This window comes from Phyllopteryx taeniolatus, chromosome 3 (genome assembly GCF_024500385.1).
Source record: "Phyllopteryx taeniolatus isolate TA_2022b chromosome 3, UOR_Ptae_1.2, whole genome shotgun sequence".
Classification (NCBI taxonomy): domain Eukaryota; kingdom Metazoa; phylum Chordata; class Actinopteri; order Syngnathiformes; family Syngnathidae; genus Phyllopteryx; species Phyllopteryx taeniolatus.
This window is the reverse complement of record NC_084504.1, coordinates 29775516-29801399: the sequence shown is the minus strand read 5'-3', so window position 1 is coordinate 29801399 and position 25884 is coordinate 29775516. Positions and strand designations below refer to the sequence as shown.

The window sequence follows — 25884 nt, the reverse complement described above, 5'->3', positions numbered from 1 at the left end:
ATCCATTTGGGAGACATTTTCTAAAACCAGGATACTTTGTTCCGCAAAATGGGAGCAAAAACAGCTACGGTAGCGTTCCATGTGGAGGCGACCTATGACCTCTCCTCCAGCAAAAAGCATCACTACAAATTGGAACCTGACAGTACTACAACCATTACCTGAGCATTTATGTGTCTTGTACATATTATGGTATGCACTAAACTGCAGTGTTCCATTGTTGTTAAGATCCTACTGATGCTGCTATGGTATTTGTCCCTCTTCTCCCGTTCAATTTGAACTTATACTATTATATATATCTTTGTGTGGACAGCAACATACAAATGTGACCTAACCTTTCCCATGCTTTCCATGTGCACCCCCCAAGCCTCTAATTTGCCATGTAGAGCGTTAGACATGTTGTCAGTCACGTATTTGGTGTGTTTGGACGTGAAGGAGGGTGCACACGGGTGCGACCTTCCCGCAATAAGACATCGTCGGTGGCAGGTAACCTGGAGAAGTTAAGTCCCATTTTTCTTGTCCTCGTGAGGTTTGTGTTCATCAGTATGAGCCAGAATGCAACTTGTGCTTCCCATTATGACCTGAAACAATGTAGCAGTCCTGCCCCCCCCCCCTCCCCACACACACACACACACACACACACACACACCGACCACCAACACCACCACCACCCCAAGCCCCCTAATAGCCTCCAATGTCACCCCCATCCATGAAGCTAATCGTATGTCACCTGTGTTGGCAAGGGTCGTGGTTGTGTTGAGCTCTCGTGTTTGTCTCCTTGGCCACCCGTGGACGTGTAGCAGAGTCGGCCAGCGATCACTGTGAAGAGAGACCCACCCGCGACTGTGAGCCCGCCCTCGCTCGCTCGAGCGTGTTTAGTTGTTGTCGTGTCTGGTGCTGAGAGGAAGCAATAAGTGCGCTAATAAAAGGGCATGGAGAGAGGATTCCGGGGGTCACGGTTGGGCCTTCGGTTTGGTTCGTCGCAGCTTTACTCCATTCAGAAATGATGTCAGTACATTAGAATTGCACATGTGATCACTTTGCCTCTTTCAAAACTATGTTCAAAGTCATTGAAAGAGGCTGTTTATTTTATATTACTGTTATAGTGCTCACTGTTTATTTTGTTAGTCACAGTAAAAGATAGACCCCAAGTTTAAAGATTGATTTACCTCGGTAAATGTGCAATCTCATATCATTTGACAACTTGCAATCCTTTTCTTTTTTTTTTTTTTTTTTTTAAATCTAGTTCTTTTTACTACCAAATACTCATCACACAAAAAGTTGCAATAAACATGGATCTATTACTCTATGTGTTTGTTTTTTAGCAGCCACAGATGAATGTAAATTCTTGGAAATGCTGTAATTGGTATGTGTTAATGTTAATGTTACGCTATACTATAGTCGATGAAAGTATAGTGTACACTCTGTATTTGCTGTTGATCATCACCCTCATTGCAAACATAATTGGAATGAAGCCACAAACGTCTTTTTTTTGTTGTTGCTGTGGTTTGTTTTTTCACATCCCTCCATATTATATTTTCTATTTGATGCGTTTCAATACATCAATGAGCCCAAGAAAAAGTGTAATGCTGTACTCCTCCTTATGTTCTGCTCATAAGGGCTTTGGGATTTTGAAGCAGGGGCTGCTACTGATGTCAGGGTTTGGGTGGTGGTTGGGGATCTATTAAGAAGACAATAGATGGTGCAACAGAGTATCTTGCTGGCTCCAATATTGTTAGACGATGAAAAGTATTTTCCCTCAACGCAGTCCACCCCAATCCACTCCCCCACGCCTTACCCAATACTGTACGATATATTCTTTCAAAGGCTTCCACATGGTGACACGTTGAATGTGGAGGATTGTTTTTATGTGCACGCAGAGGGATCCTTTATTACTGATCAAGAGACTACTGAAGTGACGCCATGCACCGATTCATGCAAAAATATTTCCATTGCAAAAATTAGGGAAGACATGTACTGTATATTCCTTTTAGAATGGATGGATATTAACGCAATAGCATATTACTCAATACTAAGGAATGCAAATGCACACATGCACAGAAAATGTTTTTAACATAAAAGGATATATATAAAATGAATATATATGAGAATATATATATATTTACTTAGAATGCTATGCACCCTTACGTGTCAACTGGGATTCTAGTTATGTTATGGATGTACTTTTAGCATCAAACCTACAGATGTAGCTACAAAGAGACTGTTGACTTCTGGGTAATGCCTACACCTGAGGATGAATAAGGGTCTGGCGGGTATTTGAACTTGTTTTGTTTGCATTTTTTTATTATTTTTATGGGGACTTGAACATGAATTTTAAGTCGACATGTACAAAAAATATATATATCTTTCAATCCAATCAAATCCAAGAACATCTGTTGACAACCTACTCTGTACACCAGCTCAACATTTACAAAATTAATAAAGAAATGCAATGTGTTTGCGTGCTTTCTTTCTGATGAGACACATACATTAAATATGTGAAAATGTAACAATCACTCATAATAATGTAGTTTTCTGCAGTTCTACACTAAAAAAAGACAATCGATGCATTTTCAGTTATGGATATGAGAGTGTTCCAGTGGTGTGTGTGCGTGATTTTCAGTGGAAAAATATGCAGTTACATGTGAGAGCACTACAGTAATGAGTGTGTGTGTGTGTGTGTGTGTGTGTTTCACTAGTGGACGTGAACAACAACAACAAAATTCAGTTGTGCGTGTGAGTGAAAAAAAATGTGTTGTGTGTGACAGCATTTCAGTGTTTGCATGAGAGCATTTCAGTACTAGTGTGTATGTATATATGAGAGAGGTACTCACTCATTGGAATGAATGCTGTCCCTGAAGGTTGCTTGGTTTCCAGCCCGGTGCAGTACACGCTGATGTCCACTTGGAGGCGGCGTACACTCGCCGTGTCCTCTACTGGTGGAAGTTCCGAAGCCTGTCTGGTGTCTCTTCCTCATGGTTTGCTTTTCTTTTTTTTTTTTTTTTTTTTTTTTTTAAACAAAGAACCTGAACACCCGTGTATGTGTGGGTGCATGCTGAATTGTGACATTTTCTTCATACCCATCCCAAATTTTTGCACTTAAGGATAGCAGGTATTTATTTGCAAAACAGGGGTGGAAAAAACTGGTGGTGGAAGCCCGATTGTCCTGGTGCACTTGAGCTAAAGCAGATTTTTTTTTTTTTTTTTTTTTTTTTGAGTTGAGTTTAGTTAGCTCTATCCCCCCCCCCGTTGTTTTCAAACGTGTTATTTGGAGAACATGTCCACCACCGACTGCCAGACGAGCAACGCTACGGCCATCCCGTCGAGCAGGACGGTGGCCATCCACGACGCCGAGCACATGCCCCAAGATTACTCCACCACTCCCGGGGGCACCTTCTTCAGCACCACGCCCGGTGGTACGTACATGTATTATTCACCAGCACCTCGGTCATTTGTGGGACATTTGTGTCATGTTACAGAATGAATGCGGCGTGTTTTACTGCGCCTCCTGTCGCAAGCTAGGCTAATGAATGCTAAGCTTGAAGAGAGCGACGTTTTGGTTAAAAAAAAAAAAAAAAAAGCCCAATTAAGTTCTCTTCTGCTCGTACACTCTTCAAGTAGAAAGAGCAGCAGTCCAAGAACAAAAAAAATCGGACGGCAGTAGTAACAAAAATCAGTAAGTTTTTAGTACTGCATGCAAGTAATGTGAAAATTATACTGTGGTGGGTGGGTTAGTTAGTTAGTTGGTTAGTTGGTGTGACGTTACTTCCGCTCATTGAGTTATCCTTAGGAATGCTCATCGAGTGTCTTCCGTAAAATAATTATCAATTAGTCATTATTGCACGTCTTTTTTTTTTATTTGGAAAATTCTTGATATCTGAACAAACATTATCGACTTCCCAACAAACATTTCCCCGTTTCTTGGTTGTATTTAACTCACTCCAAGAATTTTAAATCTTCGCCTTGAAGAAACTTGATAGATCATTTTGTAAAGGTTATTTAGTGTTTGTTTGTTTGTTTTTATTTGTTCAATCCATTTTCCTACACCGCTATCCTCATTAGGGTCACGACTCGAGTGACCTTTTCCAGCTGACTTTTGGCGTGAGGCGAGGTACACCATGGACTGGTCACAAGCCTACTGAAATATTTTAAAGTTTTCAATGAAGCTATCAAGCGTGTTTGCAAACGCCACACAGAAAGGCCCGAGCAGGTATTCGAACCCCGACCCTCAAAACTGTAAGGCGCTAACCGCTAGTCTACAGTGCTGCCTCTTTCTTTATCTATCAAATCAATTGAACATTTAATTGATGCGTGTTACACTGACATCACAACTTTAGAGACTTCCAAGGCCGTTTGACTCCCAAGGCTCCAGTGTCGATATTAACATACAGTCCTGTATAGAGATGTTATCAATATATAGTATACCTGATACAGCTGCAAAAAGTGTATGTTGTGGTTTCACAATATCACATCAAGCGAGTTGGTTCGCCACAAAATCTGCTGTCCGATCTGTACGAGCAGTCAGAGGAGCCCTCTCCTCCCATCAGTCAGAAAAATGCTTAGGAAAAAAATGATTCATTCCAACTTCAATCACAGGACTCAACAGTAGAGCAATTTCAAATTCAGTAAACCGAAAATGAATTGCTGCTGGTCGTTTTATTTTAAGTATAAATGTGTGTGGTTTATTTTTCCTTTAATTTGGTGAAATTTTTATTTTTTTTTGTATTTTATTTGAGGTAAAATTTAATGTGAGCCTTGTCAAATACATATTTTATCACCCTCCGGTGTCAGATGAATAAAGTTTCTATCATGTTTCTATTTATTTATTTCATTCTTTAAATATTTAAGATGTCAAATGAATTTGTATTCATCAGTGTCATTGCTAGCCTTTTATTTATAGCTCAGATAGAATGTGTAATATTTTCTGATGTAAAAAAATAAGTTTTGAAAAATGTTTTTAAAAAATGCTCCTCAGCTACATTTTGTTACTTTTTTTGCTTTGCGCTCCCTTCAGCCGCGATGTGTTTTTGTAGATGAAAACAGGTTTTGTGAGTCACTTTTTGGTGTCGTGACACACTTAACCGACTTGGGTGCAGGCAGCGCGGGTTGAGCTCCCACTCAGCGACGGTGCGATCGTGGGAGTGCGAACCCTTGTCTGTTTTTGCCGTTTGATTGACTGGCAAGCAGTCCAGGCTGCCGTCTGTGGCATTTGTCAGCTGGGATGGATTCCAGTGAACGGGAAAAAGCGGAATAGAAAATGGATGGATGGATGGATGAAAACAGACCTTATGTTTCCGGAGCATGCATTAAAAAGTGCTTTCTTTTTTTAATTCATAGTTTTTAATTGCATATTTGTCTTTCCGCACTTAAGGTACCAGGATTATCTATGACCGAAAATTCCTGCTGGGGTGTCGCACCTCTCCTCTGGCCAAGACCCCTCCACAAGGTCTTCCAGACATTCCTGGTGTGACAAGTCCTCCCTCCGCAGGAGCCAACGAGAAGAAGGCCAGCGATGGCGAGTTACTGAACAGCAGCGGAGCGGCGGCTTGCAACACTACTGGTAGGTTCGAGACAACGGCCAGCTGCGATTTAACAGAACCTTCGTACGAGCAAACCAAACATTCAAAGATACTTACTGTATCGTTTGTTGAATGCACATTTTCATAAGTCAGTCAAGGAAAAACGATACTTGGGAACAGCGGAACCCGTGAGGTTGAACATACACGTTGCTATCGTAAAATATGAAGTCACGGGTGTCAAACCCGAGGCCTGGGGGCCAGATCCGGCCCGCCGCATCATTTTTGTGGCCCGTGAAAGCAATTCAGGTGGGTGTGTCAACTTCCATGTTTCTTGTTCAAATCTGTTCCAAAATTTCAAAAAAAGTGCTTTTAATCCAAAATATGTACTGTAAATAGGATTACTACTGTGTTAACACAGTTGTGTATAAAAAGATTAGACCACCCATGTTTCTTTAGTTTCTTATTCATATTCATGCCTGTTACTACTAAAGGTGTTATTTACCTGAAGAATACAATGAATTTGACAAAAATGCAGCTGATACATAAGACTTGACGTCCGATTTGACATGCTTAAGCTTAATTGTATTTATTCCCAGTCATTTTGGTTATTGTGAAGAAAAACACGGAGAATGGCAAGATCTTAAATGAAACTCTTATGAGCTTGTTTTGTTGTCATCATTATATTTGTCCAAACAGATGTCCCTTAAGTTGTACCAGGTGTTAAAATTGAACAAGAAACTGAAGAAACAAAGTGGTCTAATAATTTATTTATTTTTTTTTTCATGACTGTAGGTCAGTTTGGACTGTATTTATACTTGTATAAATCTGGGTTACGTAGCTGCGGCAAGAACAAAACCCATCTTAAATCGAGAACCCCTGTATAGCCATAATAAACAACTGTTTACATGAAAATGTAAAAAAAAAAGAGAAAAAGCTGACAAAATGTGGTGATGCTGCAGTCCTACTGTTTTGGATGTGAGCCTGTCACTTGTTGTTCCTTCCAGTGTGCTTTCTCTTTGTGTTCTTCTTTCCATAACACTCCTGGTTGAAGCTGATCCATATTTTTAAATCCCTTTTGCAAAAATAGCTAAATCGCGCACACACAATAAAAACGTGCAGAGGTTGTCCTTCGATGCTTGCGTGAGGACTGCAAACGTTTAACACACACATTCAACATTTTAGCAGTGTAACTTAATGACATTCTTTCCTGGTCATGCAGAAATGCAAACAATGTGTTTGTTTGTGTCTTTTTAAGGTGATGATGCACAGTTTGAAATGGACATCTGAGTGGCCTGTCGTGTGAAACATACCAACAAGATGCTGTGAAAAGAGGCTCAGGGCAACCATCTTGTCCAAACGGCTGTGCCACGAAGGAGTCAACTTTTCTGTCTCATTATTTTTCTTTATTTTTTTTGCACCCAGAACAAATTTGTGATTGAAACCATACCTACCTTAAGGCTCAAAACAAGTATGGCTTCAAGTTGAAAATGTACACTTACCAACAAGCCTGTTGGTCTATTGTAAGCTATGAGACAATCAGAATTAAAGGGACCATTTCCTTTATAATTTTTCCCCACAATATGCAATTATTTCCAGATGTTGCCTTGAAATGTCCAAGTTACTGTCGTTGGGACTTAAAAACAAGTTCATTTCCCAAAGAGTGCCATTTTGAATCTGATCTGTCAGTGTTTGAGTGACAACATTAAAGAAATTACAATTGAATTCAACACTTGTGTGTGTGCGCGTCGTGCATCTGGGTGTGCTTGTGATTTTCCAGTCATCTGCTTTGTGGTTGTTTCTTCCACTTCAATTGGTCCCAATACACATTCAGTGGCGTAACAAATATACAACCCCAATTCCAATGAAGTTGGGACGTTGTGTTAAACATCAATAAAAACAGAATACAATGATTTGCAAATCGTGTTCAACCTATATTTAATTGAATACACTACGAGATGAGATATTTGATGTTCAAACTGCTGAACGTTATTGTTTTGAGCAAATAATCATTAACTTATAATTTTATGGCTGCAACACGTTCCAAAAAAGCTGGGACAGGTGACAAAAAAAGAGTGAGAAAGTTGAGGAATGCTCATCAAACACCTGTTTGGAAGACCCCACAGGTGAACAGGCTAATTGGGAACAGGTGGGTGCCATGATTGGGTAGAAAAGGAGCTTCCCTGAATTGCTCAGTCATTCGCAAGCAAAGATGGGGCGAGGTTCACCTCTTTGTCAACAAGTGCGTGAGAAGATAGTCGAACAGTTTGAGGACAATGTTCCTCAACGTACAATTGCAAGGAATTTAGGGATTTCATCATCTACGGTGCATAATATCATCAAAAGGTTCAGAGAATCTGGAGAAATCACCGCATGGAAGCGGCAAGGCCGAAAACCAACATTGAATGCCCGTGACCTTCGATCCCTCAGGCGGCACTGCATCAAAAACCGACATCAACACTTCAGAAAACCAATGTCAGTAAATACAGTTCGGCGCTACATCCGTAAGTGCAACTTGAAACTCTACTATGCAAAGCAAAAGCCATTTATCAACAACACCCAGAAACTTATCTGGGCCTGAGCTCATCCAAGATGGACTGATGAAAAGTGTTCTGTGGCCCGACGAGTCCACATTTCAAATTGTTTTTGGAAATTGTGGACGTCGTGTTCTCCGGGCCAAAGAGGAAAAGAACCATCCGGACTGTTATGGACGCAAAGTTCAAAAGCCAGCATCTGTGACGGTATGGGGCTGTGTTAGTGCCAATGGCATGGGTAACTTACACATCTGTGAAGGCACCATTAATGCTGAAAGGTACATACAGGTTTTGGAGAAACATATGCTGCCATCCAAGCGACGTCTTTTTCCTGGACGCCCCTGCTTATTTCAGCAAGACAATGCCAAACCACATTCTGCACGTGTTACAACAGTGTGGCTTCGTAGTAAAAGAGTGCGGGTACGAGACTGGCCTGCCTGCAGTCCAGACCTGTCTCCCATTGAAAATGTGTGGCGCATTATGAAGCGTAAAATACGACAACGGAGACCCCGGACTGCTGAACAGCTGAAGCTGTACATCAAGCGAGAATGGGAAAGAATTCCACCTACAAAGCTTCAACAATTTGTGTCCTCAGTTCCCAAACGTTTATTGAATGTTGTTCAAAGAAAAGGTGACTTAAAACAGTGGTAAACATGACCCTGTCCCATCTTTTTTGGAACGTGTTACAGCCATAAAATTCTAAGTTAATGATTATTTGCTAACAACAATAACTTTTATCAATTTGAACATTAAATGTCTTTGTAGTGTATTCAATTAAAGATAGGTTGAACATGATTTGCAAATCATTGTATTCTGTTTTAATTTATGTTTAACACAACGTCCCAACTTCATTGGAATTGGGGTTGTACATTTGCTTGCTTAAATGAGATTATTCAGTGCTAACTCAGTTTGTCTCTTTTTTCCTCACTGTGTGGAGAAGTGTTTTTTTTTAACTTGAGCTGCGTTTCGGAGACTGCGAGGTCTCCTGCACACAAGTCATATCAGCAGAATTCCTCTAAGAGCTCGCCACCAGCTGATAAGCTCAGTCAGCAGCCTGCGAGGAAAAGAAGGGTCAATATGCAAGTGGGCAACTCCTACGACTGACATGGACTCCACATTCTTTCTAGACTTACTCAGAATATTATATGCAATACACAGCGAGCCGGTCTGGCTTAACCTGCTCAGAGATCCCGATCCATATCTTCATCCTCCGGTGAATTGTACGTTGGGCTCACGTCGTCATCCTCGGTTATTAGTAGGCCTCTCTGGCCTCTTTTGTTGATTGTGATCACACATGCTGGCTGCAATGGATCAATGAGGGAAGAAAGAAAAGAAAAAAAGCAGTAGCACTTGTGTATTTTGTGTGTGTGGGGGGGGGGGGGGGGGGGGGTCAGGAAGCAGAGGTGACAACGCGAGGGTCGAGGCCAAACAAACAGAGGGCAACGGGCCAATGCGGGGGTGGCGGGGCGAGTGCGAGCGTCTGGAGGCTACTGTGGAGGAAGGACAGGCCGGACTGGAAGTGATCACGTCAAACTGTCCAATCCGCACCTGACGGCTAGCGGGACAAACAGACAGACGGCCTTCTGGTTTAGCTGACTCATCATCATGCTCACCCTGTCTTGAAAAAAACTCTACTTTGAAACCATATCCCTTTTTGATACCCTAATTTGAAACTTACTGTTTTGAAAACCTGATTTGAAACCGTAACCTGTTTTGAAGCCCTAATTTGAAACCCTGACCCTGTTTTGAAACCCTAATTTGAAACCCTAACCCAGTTTTGAAGCCCTAATTTGAAACTAACCCTGTTTTGAAACCCTACTTTGAAATCCTAACCCCATTTTGAAATCATAATTTAAACCCTAATTCGGTTTTGAAACCCTAATCCTGTTTTGAAACCCTAATTTGAAACTCTAACCCTTTTTGAAACCCTGGGTTGAAACCCTAACCCTCTCTTGAAACCATACTTTGGAAAACTTAACCCTCTTTTGAAACCCTAACCCTGTCTTGAAATGCTGTTTTGAAACCCTCCCCTGATACATTTCCATAATTGTGCAGGAACCCTGTTTAATAAAGCACAATACTCACGTGAAAATATAGGTTTAATAAATTTGAGATATTTTATGTACAAAATATACAGTATAATGTATAAATAGATAAACATTTCCATACTAAAGACAGAATCTTGTGTAGCAGCCTATATGGATGATAAATGCCTCATTGTAGCGTGCGCGCGTTGCGACAGAACGCCGCCATCGGGCCGCTCAGTGACAGCCGCACTCTTCAACGATCATGTCCTCGTGATGGCGCAGGGTCAAGTCGTCGTTCTCGTAATACAACATGGACAGGGGGCCGAGGCGCGTCGGCACACAGGACGGGCAGCTCACCCGCTCTGGGTGGTGGTACTTCAAAAGGCTCTGCAACAACAACAACAAAATGAGAGAAAACCTCGTCGGCATCAGCCGTCCTTGCGATTGTGTTGAACCAATCAAATCGTCTTACTTGCATGTACGCGTGGTTGGTTGGGTTGAAGGAATCGTCCAACGGTGTGGGACACTCCCCCTCGCAGCGATAAGCGTTGAAGCGTTTCGGATGCACAATCCACTCGTCCCAGCCGATGAGGTCGAAGTCCACCCACATGTCCACTTTGCGACAGCGGGGCCCCTGCGCGCCGTCCGGTGCGGCGGTGGGCGCGGGGCCGGCCGCCATCATCGCCCTCTCCATCCTGTTCCTTTTGTGGCGCCGACTTTGGCCCTCGACACCGCTTCGCTCCATGCCGGCGTACTTGGAGTTTTCCACCGTGTGTATGAGGCTGTACGCTGAGTGAGCCTCCCGAGGGAGCTCGTGTTTAAAGAATATCACCATTATTGCCCGAATAGCGGTCGGACGACTTTGCCTTCCTGGATTCTTGAAGATGACCTTGCTGGGTATCGCCCCATAATCCGCAGAACCGCTCCCGAACTCGGGTTCAGGCTCTCCTGAGGCCTCCTGACCCGACACTCCGTCTCCTTGGTAGAGCCAGTACCTCAAAAGAGCGGTCACGTTAAAAAGCTTCCATGAAGACTTGCTGGCTGACGCGCTGACGCTGCCCAGGAGAAGACGCTCGTCCTGGCACGACGGGCCCTCCTCGCGCTCGCAGTGTCGGGAGTGATACAAATCCACAGCGGTCCGCTTGTGGGAATTCTGGCCCGGCAGCCGGATGCGGAGCTCTGCTCGCTGGACTCTGTCGCTGGCGGAAATGGACGACATGTCAAATGTAACCGTCCGTCTGTCGCCCACTTGATGGAACCCTGGAAAAAAAAAAAGGAGTCAAGATATCAATGGAGAGCAGAGCATGGCAAGCATTTATTCGACACCATTGATATCAATCTCAAGGTCCATTTGTGAGGGGCAGTGATGAGCCCAATTTCATTTAACATACTAATTGAATTGTTCCCCTTGCAAAGCAAGAAATTCAATCACAGCTCTCTTCTTCTGACGGCCATCCAATAATGAGCTCATTTCCAAAATGGCTGACAGGAGGAGGACATGCTTCAACAAAACATTTTTTAAATAAACCTCTAAATTAAAAACAGTGAAAATTTTAACAACAATCTATTATTAGTAGGTTCAATTAAATTGGGGTCTTTACTTTTTGACTGCTCCTTGTACTAGTACACTCCTTGTCCCCACTAGTAGGACAACTACGTTACCAGTGAGGCAAAACTGCACACTTGTTCAAAAACCGCATGCTACTAGTACTACGGGGGACATTTTAAAATTCTACTAGTTAACATAGCGCTTAGTAGCAGGCCACTGATAGCATACAGATGTCAACTAGTGCACAATTTTGCTTCAATATTAACATATAGTTGTCCTACTAGCTTGCAGAAATGTCATACAGTAGTTGAAAGTTTTTTACTAGTAAGACAGTTATTCAACTCGTGCGCCCTAGCCGTTCCACAAGTGCGCTGCAATGTCTTACTAGTGAGGACAAAGAGCGTACTAGTACACTGCACGGACCTTAAGCTCTCAACTCCACTCAATTTGGTTTATAAAGCACGTTAAATACAACCACAACTGAAAACAAAAGTGCCGTACAAAGATAAAAAATAAAGTTGATGAACAAGAATATCGAACAAATTCGAAAAACGGCTTTCAATAGCAGAGGCGGGCTTGGTGAGCGGATAAGCAGATTCTTGGACAAATGTCAAAACCCGGAGGTGAAGTGGGAGGCTGAACAGGACAGGATGTGTATTGAACCCCCCTGTGCAAGGCCGTCTGAGGGCTAATATACACACCCTCACACATAAAACGGACAAAGCCTTTAAAGTGGAATAAGCATTTTGACACTTTGCTGGGCTGTAAAAAAGGGAGGGTCAGATCATAGATAACAGCAGTCGGAGATCTGCAGGAGAAACTAGGAGCAAATACAATACGATTCCTGCTGTCACAGTTGACTCACCTTTCGCCACGAGACTGAGGATAGAGTCGGATTCTCGTGCGGGCCGACTGCCACCGGAGTCGACGTCGGCCGCCCTGAACGAGCGATACAGTTGCATCATGTACGGAGGGAAGCGGCCGCGAGGGCGAAGGGAAACATTCGCCAGCGCTGCGCTGCTCGCCGCCGGCCTCGCGTGAGACTCGGGCCTCTGCGTAGACAAGACCAGGCCAAAACAGGACAAAAAAAGCACATAGAAAACCATTTTAGAGTGACACTGCAAGAGGTTAAGGTCTTCTTCCTTCCTTCCTTTCCTCAGCTGGTCTAAGGGTGAAGTGATGTGCGGACAGAACAGCAGACAGGCCCCTTTATAGCAGACAGCTGCCCTTTGATGACCCCTGACCACACCAGGCATCCCAATGAGCCCTCTGATCACCAGAACACATCAGAGACCGCAAACACAAAACAAAAAAAACAAAAAACACCATTTAGCCAAGGTCATTGTCCCGTCACACAGCCCTGAGCTTTTATATTCATTCAAAAGTGTTAATCCTCTGGACATGCAGGAATCAGCTAACAACTAACACCTACGATGCTGTGCAGCCATTAACACCTCAACGCTAAGTGAAAGCGACAGAAGACCACCAAGGTGAAAACAAGAGAAAACTTTATTAACAGACAAACATCCAGGAATGTATTAAAAACACACAAAATGTAATGCAACAGATATCTCAAATTACCATCACAAGTGGGGGTGATGATAATCTGCATCTAAGTGTAATATTGTGTGATGCATATGTATAATGTGAGCCAAAATATGCCTTTATAAAAATAATAATGCTGTTTTGACACTATCTGTGCTGTTTGAAACACATTGTGGTCGTCAACCATGCATTTGTAGTTGCAGTTTATACTGTGCAATTGCGTATTTTGGGTCCTCGCGTATTGCAATAAGAGTAATTAGTGAGGATAACCGCAACGGAAGATGAATGAATAATTAATACCTATAACAGTATTAATCAAAAGTGGGCATTACCTTTGTAAAGGCATACTTTAGATGCAGCTCTTCTATCGGATCTAATTGGAGTTAGTATGCGTGTGTCTCTAATTAAATGTGCAGAGAGTCTAACAGAACAAACTGTTTTGCAAGTAAACATTTAAATAAAAACAGTGCGCTTCAAAGGGTGTGGTCCAACACTAACTACATCTAGTCGACTATTGACTGATTCTTTCAACTTGTGTCTCTGCCAGGATTCATGTTACATGACAGTTCTGCTGGTGTCATCACACGTGCGGACGACTCTCTCCTCATAAAACCTTGAAGAAATCTTTCACCTGTGGAAGGATGGCAAAAACATTAAACGGTTTATTTGGTGCAAACGACGCACAATGTGATTCCAATGTGAAAGAGGGCCCTCTCGTGGCGAACGTTTGCACAGCAGCAGCCCTCCCACCTGTCGGATGAAGTTCTCCTGTGCTGTTGGGTCACTCTGAAACTCCACACTGGCATCCAGCTCCAACACGGGAATGTTTTTCAACGACTCAAAATGGATCCTGAGAGAAGAGAGTGGAGACACTTTACACTCTTTGATATTTTTGGACTTTCTTACAACCAACAGCTGATGAGGTCTCATACGAAAATCCTGCCTTCACAAACAAAGTTCACTTTTAGCACTTTCAGAGAAGTTGAAATTTAACCTTTGGTGTTTCTAATGTTTTTCCCCTCTCATCCAAGTACACTGCACCATACTGTGTAAACCACAACCACAATAACAAACACACTGTTAAAGTTCTGCCTCTCTGACCATGTCAATCTTCTTAGTTTTTGATACGGCTCTTGGATCGGCTGGTGTCCCTAATGTTTTGGCCTGTGATCGTTTTCACTAAAGTACTAATGATCCCCAACCACTGTGCCGCAGGCAGTTAGTGTCGAAAATGATTGTCTTAGCCTTGACTGCCATGAACAAAAACAAAAATTGAAGATATCCATGTGTTGTTGAATTCCTGCAAGTACATGCGGGGGTGGGAGGTTGGTTGTAGGGAACGGCCACAGATAATTGACGGCCATTATAATTGCATTGAAAGAAAAACAAATCTTGAATAAGCAGCGATAAATTACTAATAAGCGTTTTTAGGTTGGTTGGTCTCTTCCAGCCCTCACCAAAAAAAAAGAAAGAAAGAAATCTGCAGGGCAAACCGCGAGTATATTGAGGCCGACTGCATTACTTTTGTGGAGCTAAAGAAACAAACTAAAATTAAAAAAATAATACTAAATCAACCCAGATTTGACACTTTGTGACAACTACAAGTTAGTATTTTTACTTTTTTACATGTTATTATTCAATTAATATTTCACAAATCTTGAGACTTATTGGGCGCATCTGGAACCTTGAGTATCGAATTTCGTGCCATATCATATTTAAATGTGTGTTGGCAGGACAATTAAAGTCCTTGAATCATCATTACTTCGCTTTTTGTTTGGTGGTGTGTCATGAGATTTTTGTTTGATTTTTTTATGTAAAATATGTGCAATAAATCAATAAGGTTTGTAAAACAATGGTGTCAAGTATGCAGGAGTCAGTCAGTACCGGTTGACACTCACTCAGTGGTTTTCTCCACAAGCCACCTCTCATGCTGCTCGTGTAACTTATGGAGATAGTCCAGCTGCACATTCTCCTCCTCGGGCCTCCCTCGCCGCTGCAGGCGCTCCATACATTTCTGACAAATACACGTTCATCATAAATTAAACAGCGTAAAGAACACAAACCTTACACCTTAAATGACACCAGAGCTTGTGCAGACCTCAGGAGGTGCATTGAGATAGATGATGCCTTCTAGCGCCACCCGGTGTCCAAACTGTTCCACCAGGAGCGAGTGCCAGTCCTGGTAGACTGCCCACTCTGTCGCGTTGATGCACCCCAGCTCGTACATGTTCAGGGCGAAGATGTATCTGGCAGGAAAAAGCACAGGAATCATATTTAAATGGTCAAATTCAGAGCACATGATACGCTTAAACACGTTACGTAAAAATAAGTCAAAAGGCACAACAACTCCTATAAACAAGTCGATGAAAGTACGAATGGAGAGTAGTCGTACTTATTGGGGAATTTTGTAAAATCACAACTTAGTCAACAAAAGTTGTAAAGCATTTAAGGAGGAGATATCGTTTTCTTGCAGCACGCGACCCTTGTGGTTAGCACGTCTGCCTCGTGGTACGCTGGCTTCGTAGCGGTACGTTAGTGTTAAAATTGTGATCTTAAGTGCAATTTTTATGTCCAATACGGTTTTGATTGTATCATTTAAATAGTTTATTTTACTCTATTTATGCACAGTGCTATGATTCAAACTGCATTATGTTATAGCGGTTTACTTTTTAGGGAATAAAACTTTTTTCCTCGCTTTTGATTAACATTTTCTACATCTACTATGCACCTTTCATCTCTTTTACACCTGTTATAACTGTTTACTGGAACTGCCAGCTGCGAGGAGATAACCCGCTGTGGGAGAGGAGAAGAGGAACTGAGAGCAAGAAGAGCAACAACTGAGCTGGATGAACATTTTCAGCACAAAAATGACAAATACATGACTTTTTCAGCAAATAGCGAAGGGTGGATTCCACAGATAAAAACGCAAATAGGTGAAATTGGGAACAGTGAACCGCAAATATGGTGGGTATTACTGTATTTGCAAGTGAAAGACAGAAAATTAGCGCTTGCCAAGTTTGACCGACCATAATTATCACAATTATGTTATTAGGCTACCGTTATGAGACCACGTGGGTGTAAGCTCACGTTGCGGCCAGCCCGGTTAGCACCGGATCGTGCGTCTCCACTGACCTGTCGCTGTAGACGGAGCGCTCGTAAACCTGCACCGGCGCTCCCCGTGAGGGGAGGCGGCGAGCGGGAGCAGGCTGCAGCTGAGTTTTCAGGCGGCTCATGCAGGAGTACGTCTGGAAGGTGTAGGACCAGCGCTGAGGATCCCGGTACATCATGTCCAGCAGGTTGCTCACCGTCTTCTGGGGAGATGGCCCCTGTGCAGAGGAAGCAGCACAAATGAGATGACTTTGTTTTACAATAGAATTCACAAATTCAAAGAAATAATTTACACGTTTATATTTACCTCCTCCTTGCACGTTTTTGACTGATTCAAACATTTCCGACTTCGACATGTTCCACTCATTTGTAGCAGTTGGGAACTGTTTCATATTGTCCAACCTTTCAGACTAAAATTTCCACATTAAGAGATATTTTACCTCCTGCTTCCAAAAATATCTTGACTGATTCAAACCATTCCAACTTCAAAACATTCAGCTGATTCATAACAAAATTTCTCAATACATTTCTCAAATGAAAAGCTATTTCATAAGTATTCATTTCCTCTTTCCCCATTTCTCAGCCAATCTACACAATTACAATTTTGAGCCTCACATTTTACATTTCAACAAATTCAAAATAATTCCACAGCATTTCAGTTCAGCATTCACAAGCAGTTCGTACAGAGATGGCACTTTCTAGTTTGTTGTTGTTGTGAGGAAGATGAGGAAGCCACACACATTTGAGGTCCCGCTGTCAATGTTCTGCCATTTGCTGACAGGTTCTGCAACCACTTGCCAGCCCGGACAAGTTGCCTCCAAGAGTCTTGAGAAGGTTGACTTCCCAACAGCTAAAGACGCCAAAAGACACGGGAGGGAATTGTTGCAACTCTTTGGTGTCGCTCACACACAAAATTGTCGAAGACGGATCTTACCGATGTTTCCCTCAATAGAAACTCTCTTCGGTCCATCTTGGCTTGAAGCTGGTGCACTTGACGACATTCTTTTAGCCATGGTACTTCCGTTATGTCTTGCTTGTGTATTTTCCCGGATGAAGTTGTCGCGGGTCTCGCACTGTCGCCACAGCTGCGCGACACCTGCTTGCGGTTTGGATTTGGAAAATCGACTGAAGAGAATGCGCCAGTGCAGGAAAACCATTATGGTCGCAAGCAAGACGACTACTCGTGTCAAGTCCAACTATGGCGTTGTTGTTATCGTGGGCTTGAGGCAGCAAGCGTTCATGCTAGCGACAAGACAGTTTGTCGCCATCGTTTTTTTTGATTGAACCAAACTGAATGTTAAATTAGACTGTAGTAGTAGCTAGACTGTATTTTTGGCATGCTAAAGAGGGAGGCGAATGAATGGCAAAGATAGCCCCGGAAATGATCGCGTACTTCCGGCATGTAAGGTCGCAAAACAAAAAAGCAAAAGCCAGTTTGAGACCAACAGTTTGAAAAAAAAAATGTTATCCCAGTTCTTCGATTTTTACTAACCTTTCAGCTTGTTCGTTGTCATTTTTGTCCATGCACAGACAGTATGTAGTTTTCAAGCTTGTTTTTTTTGCTGTCTTTTATTGCAGTTTTTAGCTAACATCAGTTCTTGTCATTAGTATCAAATTGTAGTTTCAATTCGGAAAAGGGGACCACGTTACATAAATGGTATTCTGTTGAAACGGTATATCTGAAGTTTGATTCCTAAAATCCGAAAAAAAATATCCAGTTTCCGTAAATTTACATTAACCGTTCAGTTTAAAAAAAAAAAAAAGACAAATAACCACAATAGAACCCAGAGGGTTAGAGTAACTTAAAATTTATAGCACCTTTCCAGGGACCCAAGAACAATGTATGAAGAGAGTTTTCCAGGATTTATATAAAAATATAATTTAAAAAATCCATAGTGTATTGCTCCAAATGCTTAAAGGCAAATGTATACAAGCATTTGCAATATGTTAATCTCCATTTTTAATTTACTCAAGTCTATTCAGGTCTTTTGACAATGTGTCAGTCATACAATACTGAGGAACCATTCAAATATTTATTCACATGATTGTAATGGAAGAGCAATTTTTTTTTTTTAATTCCTTTGGCTCCAAATTGATCACTGTTCAATAACACCATTAGCACCATTAGTAGCTTGTGTTTTTGACCATGATCTTTTGATTCACATCCAGTTTGAAATCGCTGATACCTGAAAACACAAAACATGAAGCCTTTTCTTTACCCAAGTATTTAATATTATGCATGAATATATACAGCATGCGTTTTTACCTTCAGTGAGCCCAGTGCCATCAGAGGAGAGGTGCCAATATCTGCGATCGCTCTGTCTGGCTCGCTCTCCATTCACCACACTTAAAAATGGTCCCCACAGGCTTGACTCCTTCTCAAACCTGCCACACGTCATTTTAACATTTCGAGATTGCATACCGTAAAACCTCACACAGAATAATAGACTCACGTGAAGCCAACATTTTTTTCTTTGAGGAGTTTGAGGGCCTCCAGCAGAGAGCTTCCCTTGGGCACATCCAGTGAATACACAGTGGATGTCCCACTGGATGTCACCACCTCCACAGTCACGGCCACTTTGAGCTTACTGGGCAAAACGACCACAGGGTCGGTGGGCTCAACAACCAGCGTGTCTGGATGTAGACATGCACAAAAGGTGACCATGCAGACAGCTTAAAAAAACAAAAAAAATTAAAAAAAACATTGATAAAGAATAACTGCACATACTGTCTTCATTCTGGCAGTCCTTGCTTTGGACTGTCAAGAAGGATTTCTGCTGCAGAGCTGGCAGGACCTGAGAGATGGCCATGGGGTTGCGGTATTTGTTGCCTCTAGCATCTCTCCTCATGGCGTCCATTGAAGGGGCACACTCCCACACCGGGCTGCCCATTGCCAGTAAAGCCTGACCACAACATTCAAGATTTATTCAGGCTTTGGATGATGAGCAAATAGAACAGCAGCTCCGCCAAGGTTGAATAAAATTGTTAAATGACTAGTTTAAAATAAATAAAAATATAATTTGGACAGATTTTAGCTAAAATCATGGAGGTTGACGCACATGATTTGATTTCACAGGCCACATGAGAATGTAGTGGGCCAGATAAGACTCCTGGGTCTTGAGTTTGTGTGATAATCACTACGTTTTCCCGACTTCAGAGGGTCCAGTGTGTTTATTAAAAAAAAGTTCTTACTTGTACGGCAAGGCCAGTGCTGAACTCATTGCCAATATGACCGTCGGGCCGTTGCGATGCCAAGAGCTTCTCCTTGATTTTGCTCAGGGCCGCGTCAAGCTCGGCACCATTGTGAATATTGCAACCACTTTTCTTCACAACGCAACCAGCATTCTTCACACACTGGAGGGCCATTGCAGCCATGGCATAGGTATCTATCAAACAGATGTAACTAAGGCTAGTGACATCTTTCTGTATGGACTGCATTTAACAAACATTTTCAATTATGCCTAATAACCATGACATCACACATCGAAGAGGTTTACCCACCAATGCTCTCAGTGTCTCCATATTTGAAGTGTTCATTTTCGACTGCCTTGATGTGTTTGTTGACGACGTGGTTGTTGACCCTGATGCCGTTCACACACAGAGCGAGCACACCCAGCGAGTACTGGTAGTAGTTGGTCAAAGGCCGTTGACTGACTGCGCGGACGAGAGAAGAAAGAAACTGCCGTCTTAAGTCCTGCAGCCGAACCGAATTAAAGAACTACAATAATGGAAGGGTTACTGCACAGACCGCATTCACCAGTTGAACAGCGTAACAAAACAAAGGAACGTAGTGAAGGTAAACGTACAGGTAAAGTATTCTTTCTCTTGTTCCATCTGCTTCTTGAGGTGCACCAGCAACGTCTCACTATTGTCACCAACAGTGAAGGAGATTGTGTTGAGGTCATAGCAAGACGACTTCAAGGCCAGCGCGTATAATGCCAAGCGGCCAGTCACAGGCTGGTTGCCAGAGAGGGAGCTGAAGAACACAGACCACGACATGGCAAGATTAGGAAGACATTTAGTTCCAGTGGTCAAACTACACAGAGACTCAAAAACAGGCTATTCAGACAAATTACCTTTGAATGTCATTGTGTAAATCATTTTTAAGTCTATTTAAGTGTTCCGCCTCTTTTAAAAGGTTGTGGAAGTCTGACAGTCGTAATGCCAAGTGGACACTGGGATTAGGAAGTCCTTCCTGTTCCTCCAGAGAGCGCAGAAGATCTTTATTTAGTGAAAGCAGCAGCTCGTGGTTGGATCCAGAAGTATCTGGGTTCAAACGTATAGAAACGGTCACAACGTTCACAAAAAGTAGTCCGTAAGCCGCAGCTTGCTGAAATCAACATGAAGGCTCAAAGTGTGGCACAGTCACAACTGCTGCATCAGCAGTAACAAGATGAAACTAGGCATGTGGACTCAGTCGTTTATGCAATACAGTACAACTATAGGTTACTAAATCTTCAACATGTTCATTCGAACTACAAGCGATGGCTTGCAGTCTCCACTTTTGAAAAGGGCCGCACCACCACAACTACTTGAACGAGCACTGCATCAACAATTCTGTCCTTAAATAATTTGGTTTTAAATCGACACGGCCAGAGAGGTATTAATTTAGGCTAACCGGAATTTCAGACAGCAGTGCAGTTCTCTATAAACCAAATTGTTAAACAGCTCTAAAACAATGTCAATCAATATTAAACTTTATCAGAATATATGATACAGCTCTTGGATGGAACCCATTAGATTGTGCAAGTGATCATGTTGTGGCTGCTTGGTGTAGAACAATGATTTCCAACCATTAGTGTGCCACAGGACATTATCCAATTTCACTTAATTGGTATGACAATTAAGAGCTCTGCGTGCATCTTAAATTCTTGAAAGTAGATCAGCTTTGTATGAAAGCAAACAGGCCAAGATTTCACACTTGAGTTAGTACGAGCAAAAGTTTGGACACACGTTCTAGAGTTACTGAAAGAGAGAGAGAACACGTACAAAAATTTGAACAATAAATGTACTTTTTGACTTTATTTGGTGGTGTGTCGTGAAATTTTGTAATCGAATGTAAAATTTGGCTCAAAGGTTGGGAAACACAAGGAAGTTGCAAAATCTGTGAATATCCTGAACAGTGAGTCAGCTTGTTTTGAATCCTTCCCGGACTTGACACACGTCTAGCAAATTGAGTCAAGTTTGGAGTGAATAAAGAAAGTAAATCGAGTAATTGACTGTGATGGCTGCACCCATTATTCGAAGCACCCCCAACTACTAATGTCGAAAAAAAAAAAAAAAGTTATTTATATTCAAAACTTAAGGGCAATCCAAAGTGACCAGCAGTTTTTTGAAGTGTATAATTTTTACAGTTTTTGAAGTGTATAATTTTTTTACTCTACACAACACTTACCACAAGGTAAACTGGAGGCCAACTCCAGCAGCCCGAAAAGAAAGACGAAATACATCTTGGATTACCTTCAAAAAGACAAGACAGAAAATAAACGAATACATATTTAACATCACATGACTGTCCTGATGTCCATCCAGCGGTTAATACGTTCTGCTTAGCGGTACAGGGCTCACGCGAATCCGAATGTTGTTGTCATCCAACGCTAGTAAACGTTTGCCAGTGCGGAGTGGTGCGTTACCTCGTCAGTGAGTCAGTCCAAGCGTGGCGAGACGGAGAACGAGGTGAGCTGAGCACTGCAGCGCTTTTAAGAGCGCCATGCTGTCACGTGACGTGTTATTGCGACGACGAACGCACAAAAAAAAAAAAAAAAAAAAAAAAAAACAAGGGGTCGACGACCACCCGGAAGTGGGGACGAACTATCTCGTATGTAGTTCTGTATTGTCTCTCGCGCTGTTGGTACAGAAGTCATAGCGATAACTGAGTGTCAACATTCCCGCTTCAACGTGTTAACGAACGACGTCGTTCTCTTGACTATCGTCTTAACCCGTTGTTGATTGTTAATTAAAAAAAAAAAAAAAGGGGGGGGGGGGGGAAAGCTGCTTCGTTGACAACTACAATTCCCATGGTTCTTTGCGCGTTTTCCAGAAGCTTGTCGACTCTTCCGGCGTGTGTTGCTTTGCTAGCTTCGTCCAACTATCAGTGAGTTTACTGCGCGTTGCGGGGACCGAACGTTGGACGCTGCTCGCAAGTGTGCTCGCGTTATTCGGTTAGTAAGGTTGAACGTGTTCGGTCTTTTATTTGGTTGTGTTAACGTGGCGGCGAACGGGACGGACGCGAGCTAGCAGAAGAAAAGAAAGCAACGTTGCGAACATGATGAAAGGGGTAGGGCACTCGGTGGCACCTGGTCGTTCGCCCGGGGTCTTATTTTAGCCACCACCAGCTTGCTATTTATCCGCATGATAATGCTGTCATTGTGGCTTATTCGTGGCGTGACTATTGCAGCAGATATCCGCAGTGGTATTGTTTTAATGCGCAGCTGAGTAGAATTCAAGAGTCGCTTCATTGTGGACAGATCAGACTTGTTTACCAACATCGAAGTTACATCAATTAGCTTTAAGTGCTCCATAGTGAGAAAAGAGCTCTGCCGATCAAAAGTGTCTTCAGTTATCTTTCCATGTTTTACCTACAATGGTTTTTTTTAAAACGCTAATTTCGCCGCCTGGATCATCATGCATCACTTGGCGCCCACAAGCAGCCAGCTGGGTTTCCTACCAAGCATGTACACGTTCTCGGGGCCCACAAGCCTGCCTGAATTAGATCTTGGGCCGCCAAGTACTTCTGGCCATCTACCAAGTGGGACGCTGTCAAACAAGTGAGGATTCATTGAGTTGTTCGCATACATTTGCCAAGCGTTTTCCACCCAAACGTGGTAATGAGTGCAATAAATGTCCTCTGCCACAGCAGTTGGGAGACACGATGCCTCAGGAAGCACAGGAGGAGAGTTGATGATGAGTATGTACAAGACGCTCTTGCTTAACGTGCTTTGGGAGCTTGTGGGAATGATTGCGATACCCTTTTCTATTTTCTCAGAGGATGTCTTGCCAAAAGGAGGAGATTAACAGTGGAAACCGAGTTGGACATTCCACACACCACCAGCAGGAGTCTTGACTGGCCCCCTCCAAATAACAGTCCTCCCTTGTGTACACAACAAGTCAGCCATGCTCCTCCGCAGCCATGCCCAGCCCCTCACAATCTGACTCCACTGCAGTCTTCCTCTTCCCCGTCCCGACCTGAGACGGAGAACTCGTGCATGGAGATCGAGGCGGCTCAGAGGAGACTGCGGGAGATTGAAAACAGGTATGCGACATGGCAGGGAAACGCCGGACTTCAAATGCATTCAAATCTTCTTCGCTTTCAAGCGACAGAACACAGCAACTGTTCCCCGACCTCTCATTTCTTATAATTTAGAATCAATTATTAATAAATTGTTAATATGCTCCACTGCATGGTACCTACTCCGCTTCACTCAGCTCCATCATCACTCGTCATAATTTTAGGCAAATTTCACGGGGCCTTCGGTGCATGAAAATTCATTTTGGTTGTTTCTGTTTCCAATTTGTAATATGCAAAAAAAGATATCGGGCTACAGATGTTTTTTTTTTAATATATATATTCAGAATAATACTGGATGGAAAGCTTTCAGTGTGTGTATCTGTATATATTTGATGAATAATTGACTGATCATTTTGGTCGCTATAATCGTGTTGTAAAATGTTCTTCTCGTTTCAATCATCATCATTATAACATCTGAGGATACATGGTTAGAAACGACGAAAATAACCGCTCATGCTAGCTCGCTGACCCTTTTCAGTGTTTTCTCTTTGGACGCTGCAGTATTTCTGTACACCCCGCATGTCTTCACTTTACCGCAATGGTCCGTTTAGTGTCACTTCTTAAAAGAAAGAAGACTTTCCTCTCACTTTACAAGAAGTAAATACAAGAGAGACTCCTTCTGCTTCATTGTTGTGGTTTTTGTCGTTGCGCAATACTCTTTGAAACGTAAACGCGAACACACAAAACTGATGCTCGTCGAGCTGCCTGAGCTTATTTGGGGGAAAAAAATCTGCAAAATTGTGTGACTTCGGAGGCATATTAGTCCTGAAAATGTTGGTTGAATTCTAAATTGCATGAACTGAGGCGCTTTTGACTTTCGTTATTGTACTTAGTAGTATTACAGTGCAATACGGTGCAATTTGGGGATAAAGCTGTAAACATAAAACAAATGTGATAACAGATAAGTGCTGTGAATACTTACTGGATGCACTGTATAACAATTGGAGTGTTTTTCTTTTCCTCCTAGTTAGTAGTTGCAAGGTTGAGAAGTTAAAAGTAGCACACGAGAACATCATTAAAGTCTTACGCACACCGCGCCTAGCACTATTCTTTGTGTACGTGCCGCCGCGGCTGTTGGCGGCGCATGAGGTTTAGTCGCATAACAACCAGCGGCAAATCTCCCGAGGTGGGCGCTGTGAAAACCAAATGCAGTGTATAAGCGCCCTAAAACTGTGATCTATCATTGAATAGAATAACGCTGGAGGACGATGATGAGGATCTCGATGTCGAGCCAGCCCAAAGAAGGCCGGTGCTGGTCATCTCAGACAGTTTGAAGGAAGGCCTGCAGAGAGGCATTAGCGACATTCTCCCCCACACAGTAGCCCAATCTGTGTATGTTCTCCTCTGCTATCAGATTGTTGAATGGAATAGAAAATGAACACACCTTCGGTGGACATTTAAATTTGCCAATGACTCATGCTACTCCGTATGTTTTTTAGGAGCCATTCCTGCATGGAGCTGGTGTTGTGGCGGCCACCGGAAGACCCCTTCTGTCGCCGACTCAAAGGCTCCTTACAGAAACAGAGGAAACAACAGACTGTTTTGCGACAGCCCCCCACTCCGTGTCCTTCGCCCACCCCGCACAGCGCACCTGCCGACACACGCTGCCCTCTCCCTAACTTTCCAGTCGCAGAAAGCTGCGGAGAGGAGGACATGGAAATGTAACACGGCACGGATGTGTCTGGACATCTCACGCTTGAGGCTAATTTGGTCACTTGAAAAATGTTGGCATCACCCGCTGCTCTGGTTACTTTTGGTTTCATAATTATAAACCCACACAATTGGCAATATGATTTGTTGCGTTTGTGCTTCATCGCAACATTCACACAGCCTGCGTCAGTTTCGAGGAATTCAGTTTCATCTTACCGGTTCAAAGCCTGGTAAACATTACGCTGTTTGGAAGTGTTTTTGGTTAATTACCAATGGACAGCCTTTGATTTTTGTACACTTTTGCCACCATAAATAGCAACATAATTCCTCAGTGTTCATACATGCTAACGTGCGTGTGTCTGTACAGAAAGCTGTATTTGTTGTGATTGAAGGATGATATTTCGATATTGCTTAGCAAGTATGCTATAAGAGCTTTGAAGCGTTTTGAAGTCCTGGAAATTCCCCTTTTAATGATATATGTTTTCCTATATATTTGCACCACATACCAATGAGATGTTCACTTTTTGTTTTTTCAATAAAATTGTGCTTCATCCTGCTTCACAAAACCAACCATCCTTTCACACTTGACAGAAATTCTTGATTCTGGTATCAAAACGAGTTCATAAAGTTGTTTATTGTGGAAGTTGAATGCAAGTTACATACTGTATTG

The 25884-nt window shown here is 42.6% G+C and overlaps 5 protein-coding genes across 11 annotated transcripts; 2 read left to right on the top strand and 3 right to left on the bottom strand.

Moving 5' to 3' along the window:
* Positions 1-3002: 3002 nt before the first annotated feature.
* eif4ebp1 (eukaryotic translation initiation factor 4E binding protein 1) lies at positions 3003-7243 on the top strand. The gene is made up of 3 exons (XM_061768439.1): positions 3003-3413; positions 5369-5557; positions 6772-7243. The coding sequence occupies exons 1-3, from the start codon at positions 3275-3277 to the stop codon at positions 6801-6803; spliced, it is 360 nt and encodes a 119-aa protein (XP_061624423.1). The 5' UTR covers positions 3003-3274; the 3' UTR covers positions 6804-7243.
* A 2889-nt stretch (positions 7244-10132) lies between these two features.
* spaw (southpaw) lies at positions 10133-12970 on the bottom strand. Its single transcript, XM_061768430.1, has 3 exons — positions 12489-12970; positions 10547-11334; positions 10133-10461 (listed from the first exon to the last, which is right to left on the bottom strand). The coding sequence occupies exons 1-3, from the start codon at positions 12877-12879 to the stop codon at positions 10309-10311; spliced, it is 1332 nt and encodes a 443-aa protein (XP_061624414.1). The 5' UTR covers positions 12880-12970; the 3' UTR covers positions 10133-10308.
* Positions 12971-13114: 144 nt separating this feature from the next.
* Positions 13115-18141, bottom strand: dguok (deoxyguanosine kinase). 5 transcript variants are annotated; one of them, XM_061768432.1, is made up of 7 exons: positions 17211-18141; positions 17017-17126; positions 16301-16494; positions 15267-15414; positions 15067-15182; positions 13919-14018; positions 13115-13799 (listed from the first exon to the last, which is right to left on the bottom strand). In XM_061768432.1, exons 1-7 carry the CDS (start codon positions 17431-17433, stop codon positions 13773-13775), a joined length of 918 nt encoding a protein of 305 aa, XP_061624416.1. In that variant the 5' UTR covers positions 17434-18141; the 3' UTR covers positions 13115-13772. The 5 variants fall into 5 exon arrangements, 4 of the variants coding, with proteins under 4 accessions (XP_061624416.1, XP_061624418.1, XP_061624419.1 ...); XM_061768434.1 differs by lacking the exon at positions 17211-18141 and adding an exon at positions 16584-16686 and having other exon boundaries at positions 17017-17125; XR_009787865.1 differs by lacking the exon at positions 13115-13799 and adding an exon at positions 16584-16686 and having other exon boundaries at positions 13996-14018.
* A 154-nt stretch (positions 18142-18295) lies between these two features.
* Positions 18296-22045, bottom strand: tcn2 (transcobalamin II). The gene is made up of 10 exons (XM_061768431.1): positions 21910-22045; positions 21672-21736; positions 20353-20542; positions 20083-20252; positions 19778-19930; positions 19469-19662; positions 19005-19179; positions 18730-18910; positions 18543-18661; positions 18296-18462 (listed from the first exon to the last, which is right to left on the bottom strand). Exons 2-10 carry the CDS (start codon positions 21724-21726, stop codon positions 18401-18403), a joined length of 1299 nt encoding a protein of 432 aa, XP_061624415.1. The 5' UTR covers positions 21727-21736; positions 21910-22045; the 3' UTR covers positions 18296-18400.
* A 254-nt stretch (positions 22046-22299) lies between these two features.
* On the top strand, positions 22300-25770 carry ccdc117 (coiled-coil domain containing 117). 3 transcript variants are annotated; one of them, XM_061768438.1, is made up of 6 exons: positions 22326-22437; positions 22924-23043; positions 23133-23183; positions 23262-23528; positions 24756-24896; positions 25004-25770. In XM_061768438.1, the coding sequence occupies exons 2-6, from the start codon at positions 22949-22951 to the stop codon at positions 25227-25229; spliced, it is 780 nt and encodes a 259-aa protein (XP_061624422.1). In that variant the 5' UTR covers positions 22326-22437; positions 22924-22948; the 3' UTR covers positions 25230-25770. The 3 variants fall into 3 exon arrangements, with proteins under 3 accessions (XP_061624421.1, XP_061624420.1, XP_061624422.1); XM_061768437.1 differs by having other exon boundaries at positions 22300-23043; positions 23136-23183; XM_061768436.1 differs by having other exon boundaries at positions 22301-23043.
* Positions 25771-25884: the final 114 nt, after the last annotated feature.

Bases quoted from the DNA above. Each gene is read 5' to 3' on its own strand.
- eif4ebp1 (XM_061768439.1), top strand. From the start codon at position 3,275: ATGTCCACCACCGACTGCCAGACGAGCAACGCTACGGCCATCCCGTCG. The intron at 3,414-5,368 runs GTACGTACATGT...TCCGCACTTAAG, and splicing joins CTTCAGCACCACGCCCGGTG to GTACCAGGATTATCTATGAC. The intron at 5,558-6,771 runs GTAGGTTCGAGA...TGTCTTTTTAAG, and splicing joins GGCGGCTTGCAACACTACTG to GTGATGATGCACAGTTTGAA.
- spaw (XM_061768430.1), bottom strand. From the start codon at position 12,879: ATGCCTGGTGTGGTCAGGGGTCATCAAAGGGCAGCTGTCTGCTATAAA. The intron at 11,335-12,488 runs GTGAGTCAACTG...TTTTTTTTCCAG, and splicing joins CCTCAGTCTCGTGGCGAAAG to GGTTCCATCAAGTGGGCGAC. The intron at 10,462-10,546 runs GTAAGACGATTT...TTGTTGTTGCAG, and splicing joins CCAACCACGCGTACATGCAA to AGCCTTTTGAAGTACCACCA.
- dguok (XM_061768432.1), bottom strand. From the start codon at position 17,433: ATGGTTTTCCTGCACTGGCGCATTCTCTTCAGTCGATTTTCCAAATCC. The intron at 17,127-17,210 runs GTAAGATCCGTC...TGGCGTCTTTAG, and splicing joins TTCTATTGAGGGAAACATCG to CTGTTGGGAAGTCAACCTTC. The intron at 13,800-13,918 runs GTGGGAGGGCTG...ATCCTTCCACAG, and splicing joins AGGAGAACTTCATCCGACAG to GTGAAAGATTTCTTCAAGGT.
- tcn2 (XM_061768431.1), bottom strand. From the start codon at position 21,726: ATGTATTTCGTCTTTCTTTTCGGGCTGCTGGAGTTGGCCTCCAGTTTA. The intron at 20,253-20,352 runs GTAATTTGTCTG...TGTGTTCTTCAG, and splicing joins TTACACAATGACATTCAAAG to CTCCCTCTCTGGCAACCAGC. The intron at 18,662-18,729 runs GTGAGTCTATTA...GACGTGTGGCAG, and splicing joins GAAAAAAATGTTGGCTTCAC to GTTTGAGAAGGAGTCAAGCC.
- ccdc117 (XM_061768436.1), top strand. From the start codon at position 22,901: ATGCATCACTTGGCGCCCACAAGCAGCCAGCTGGGTTTCCTACCAAGC. The intron at 23,184-23,261 runs GTATGTACAAGA...CTATTTTCTCAG, and splicing joins AGGAGGAGAGTTGATGATGA to AGGATGTCTTGCCAAAAGGA. The intron at 24,897-25,003 runs GTATGTTCTCCT...TATGTTTTTTAG, and splicing joins CACACAGTAGCCCAATCTGT to GAGCCATTCCTGCATGGAGC.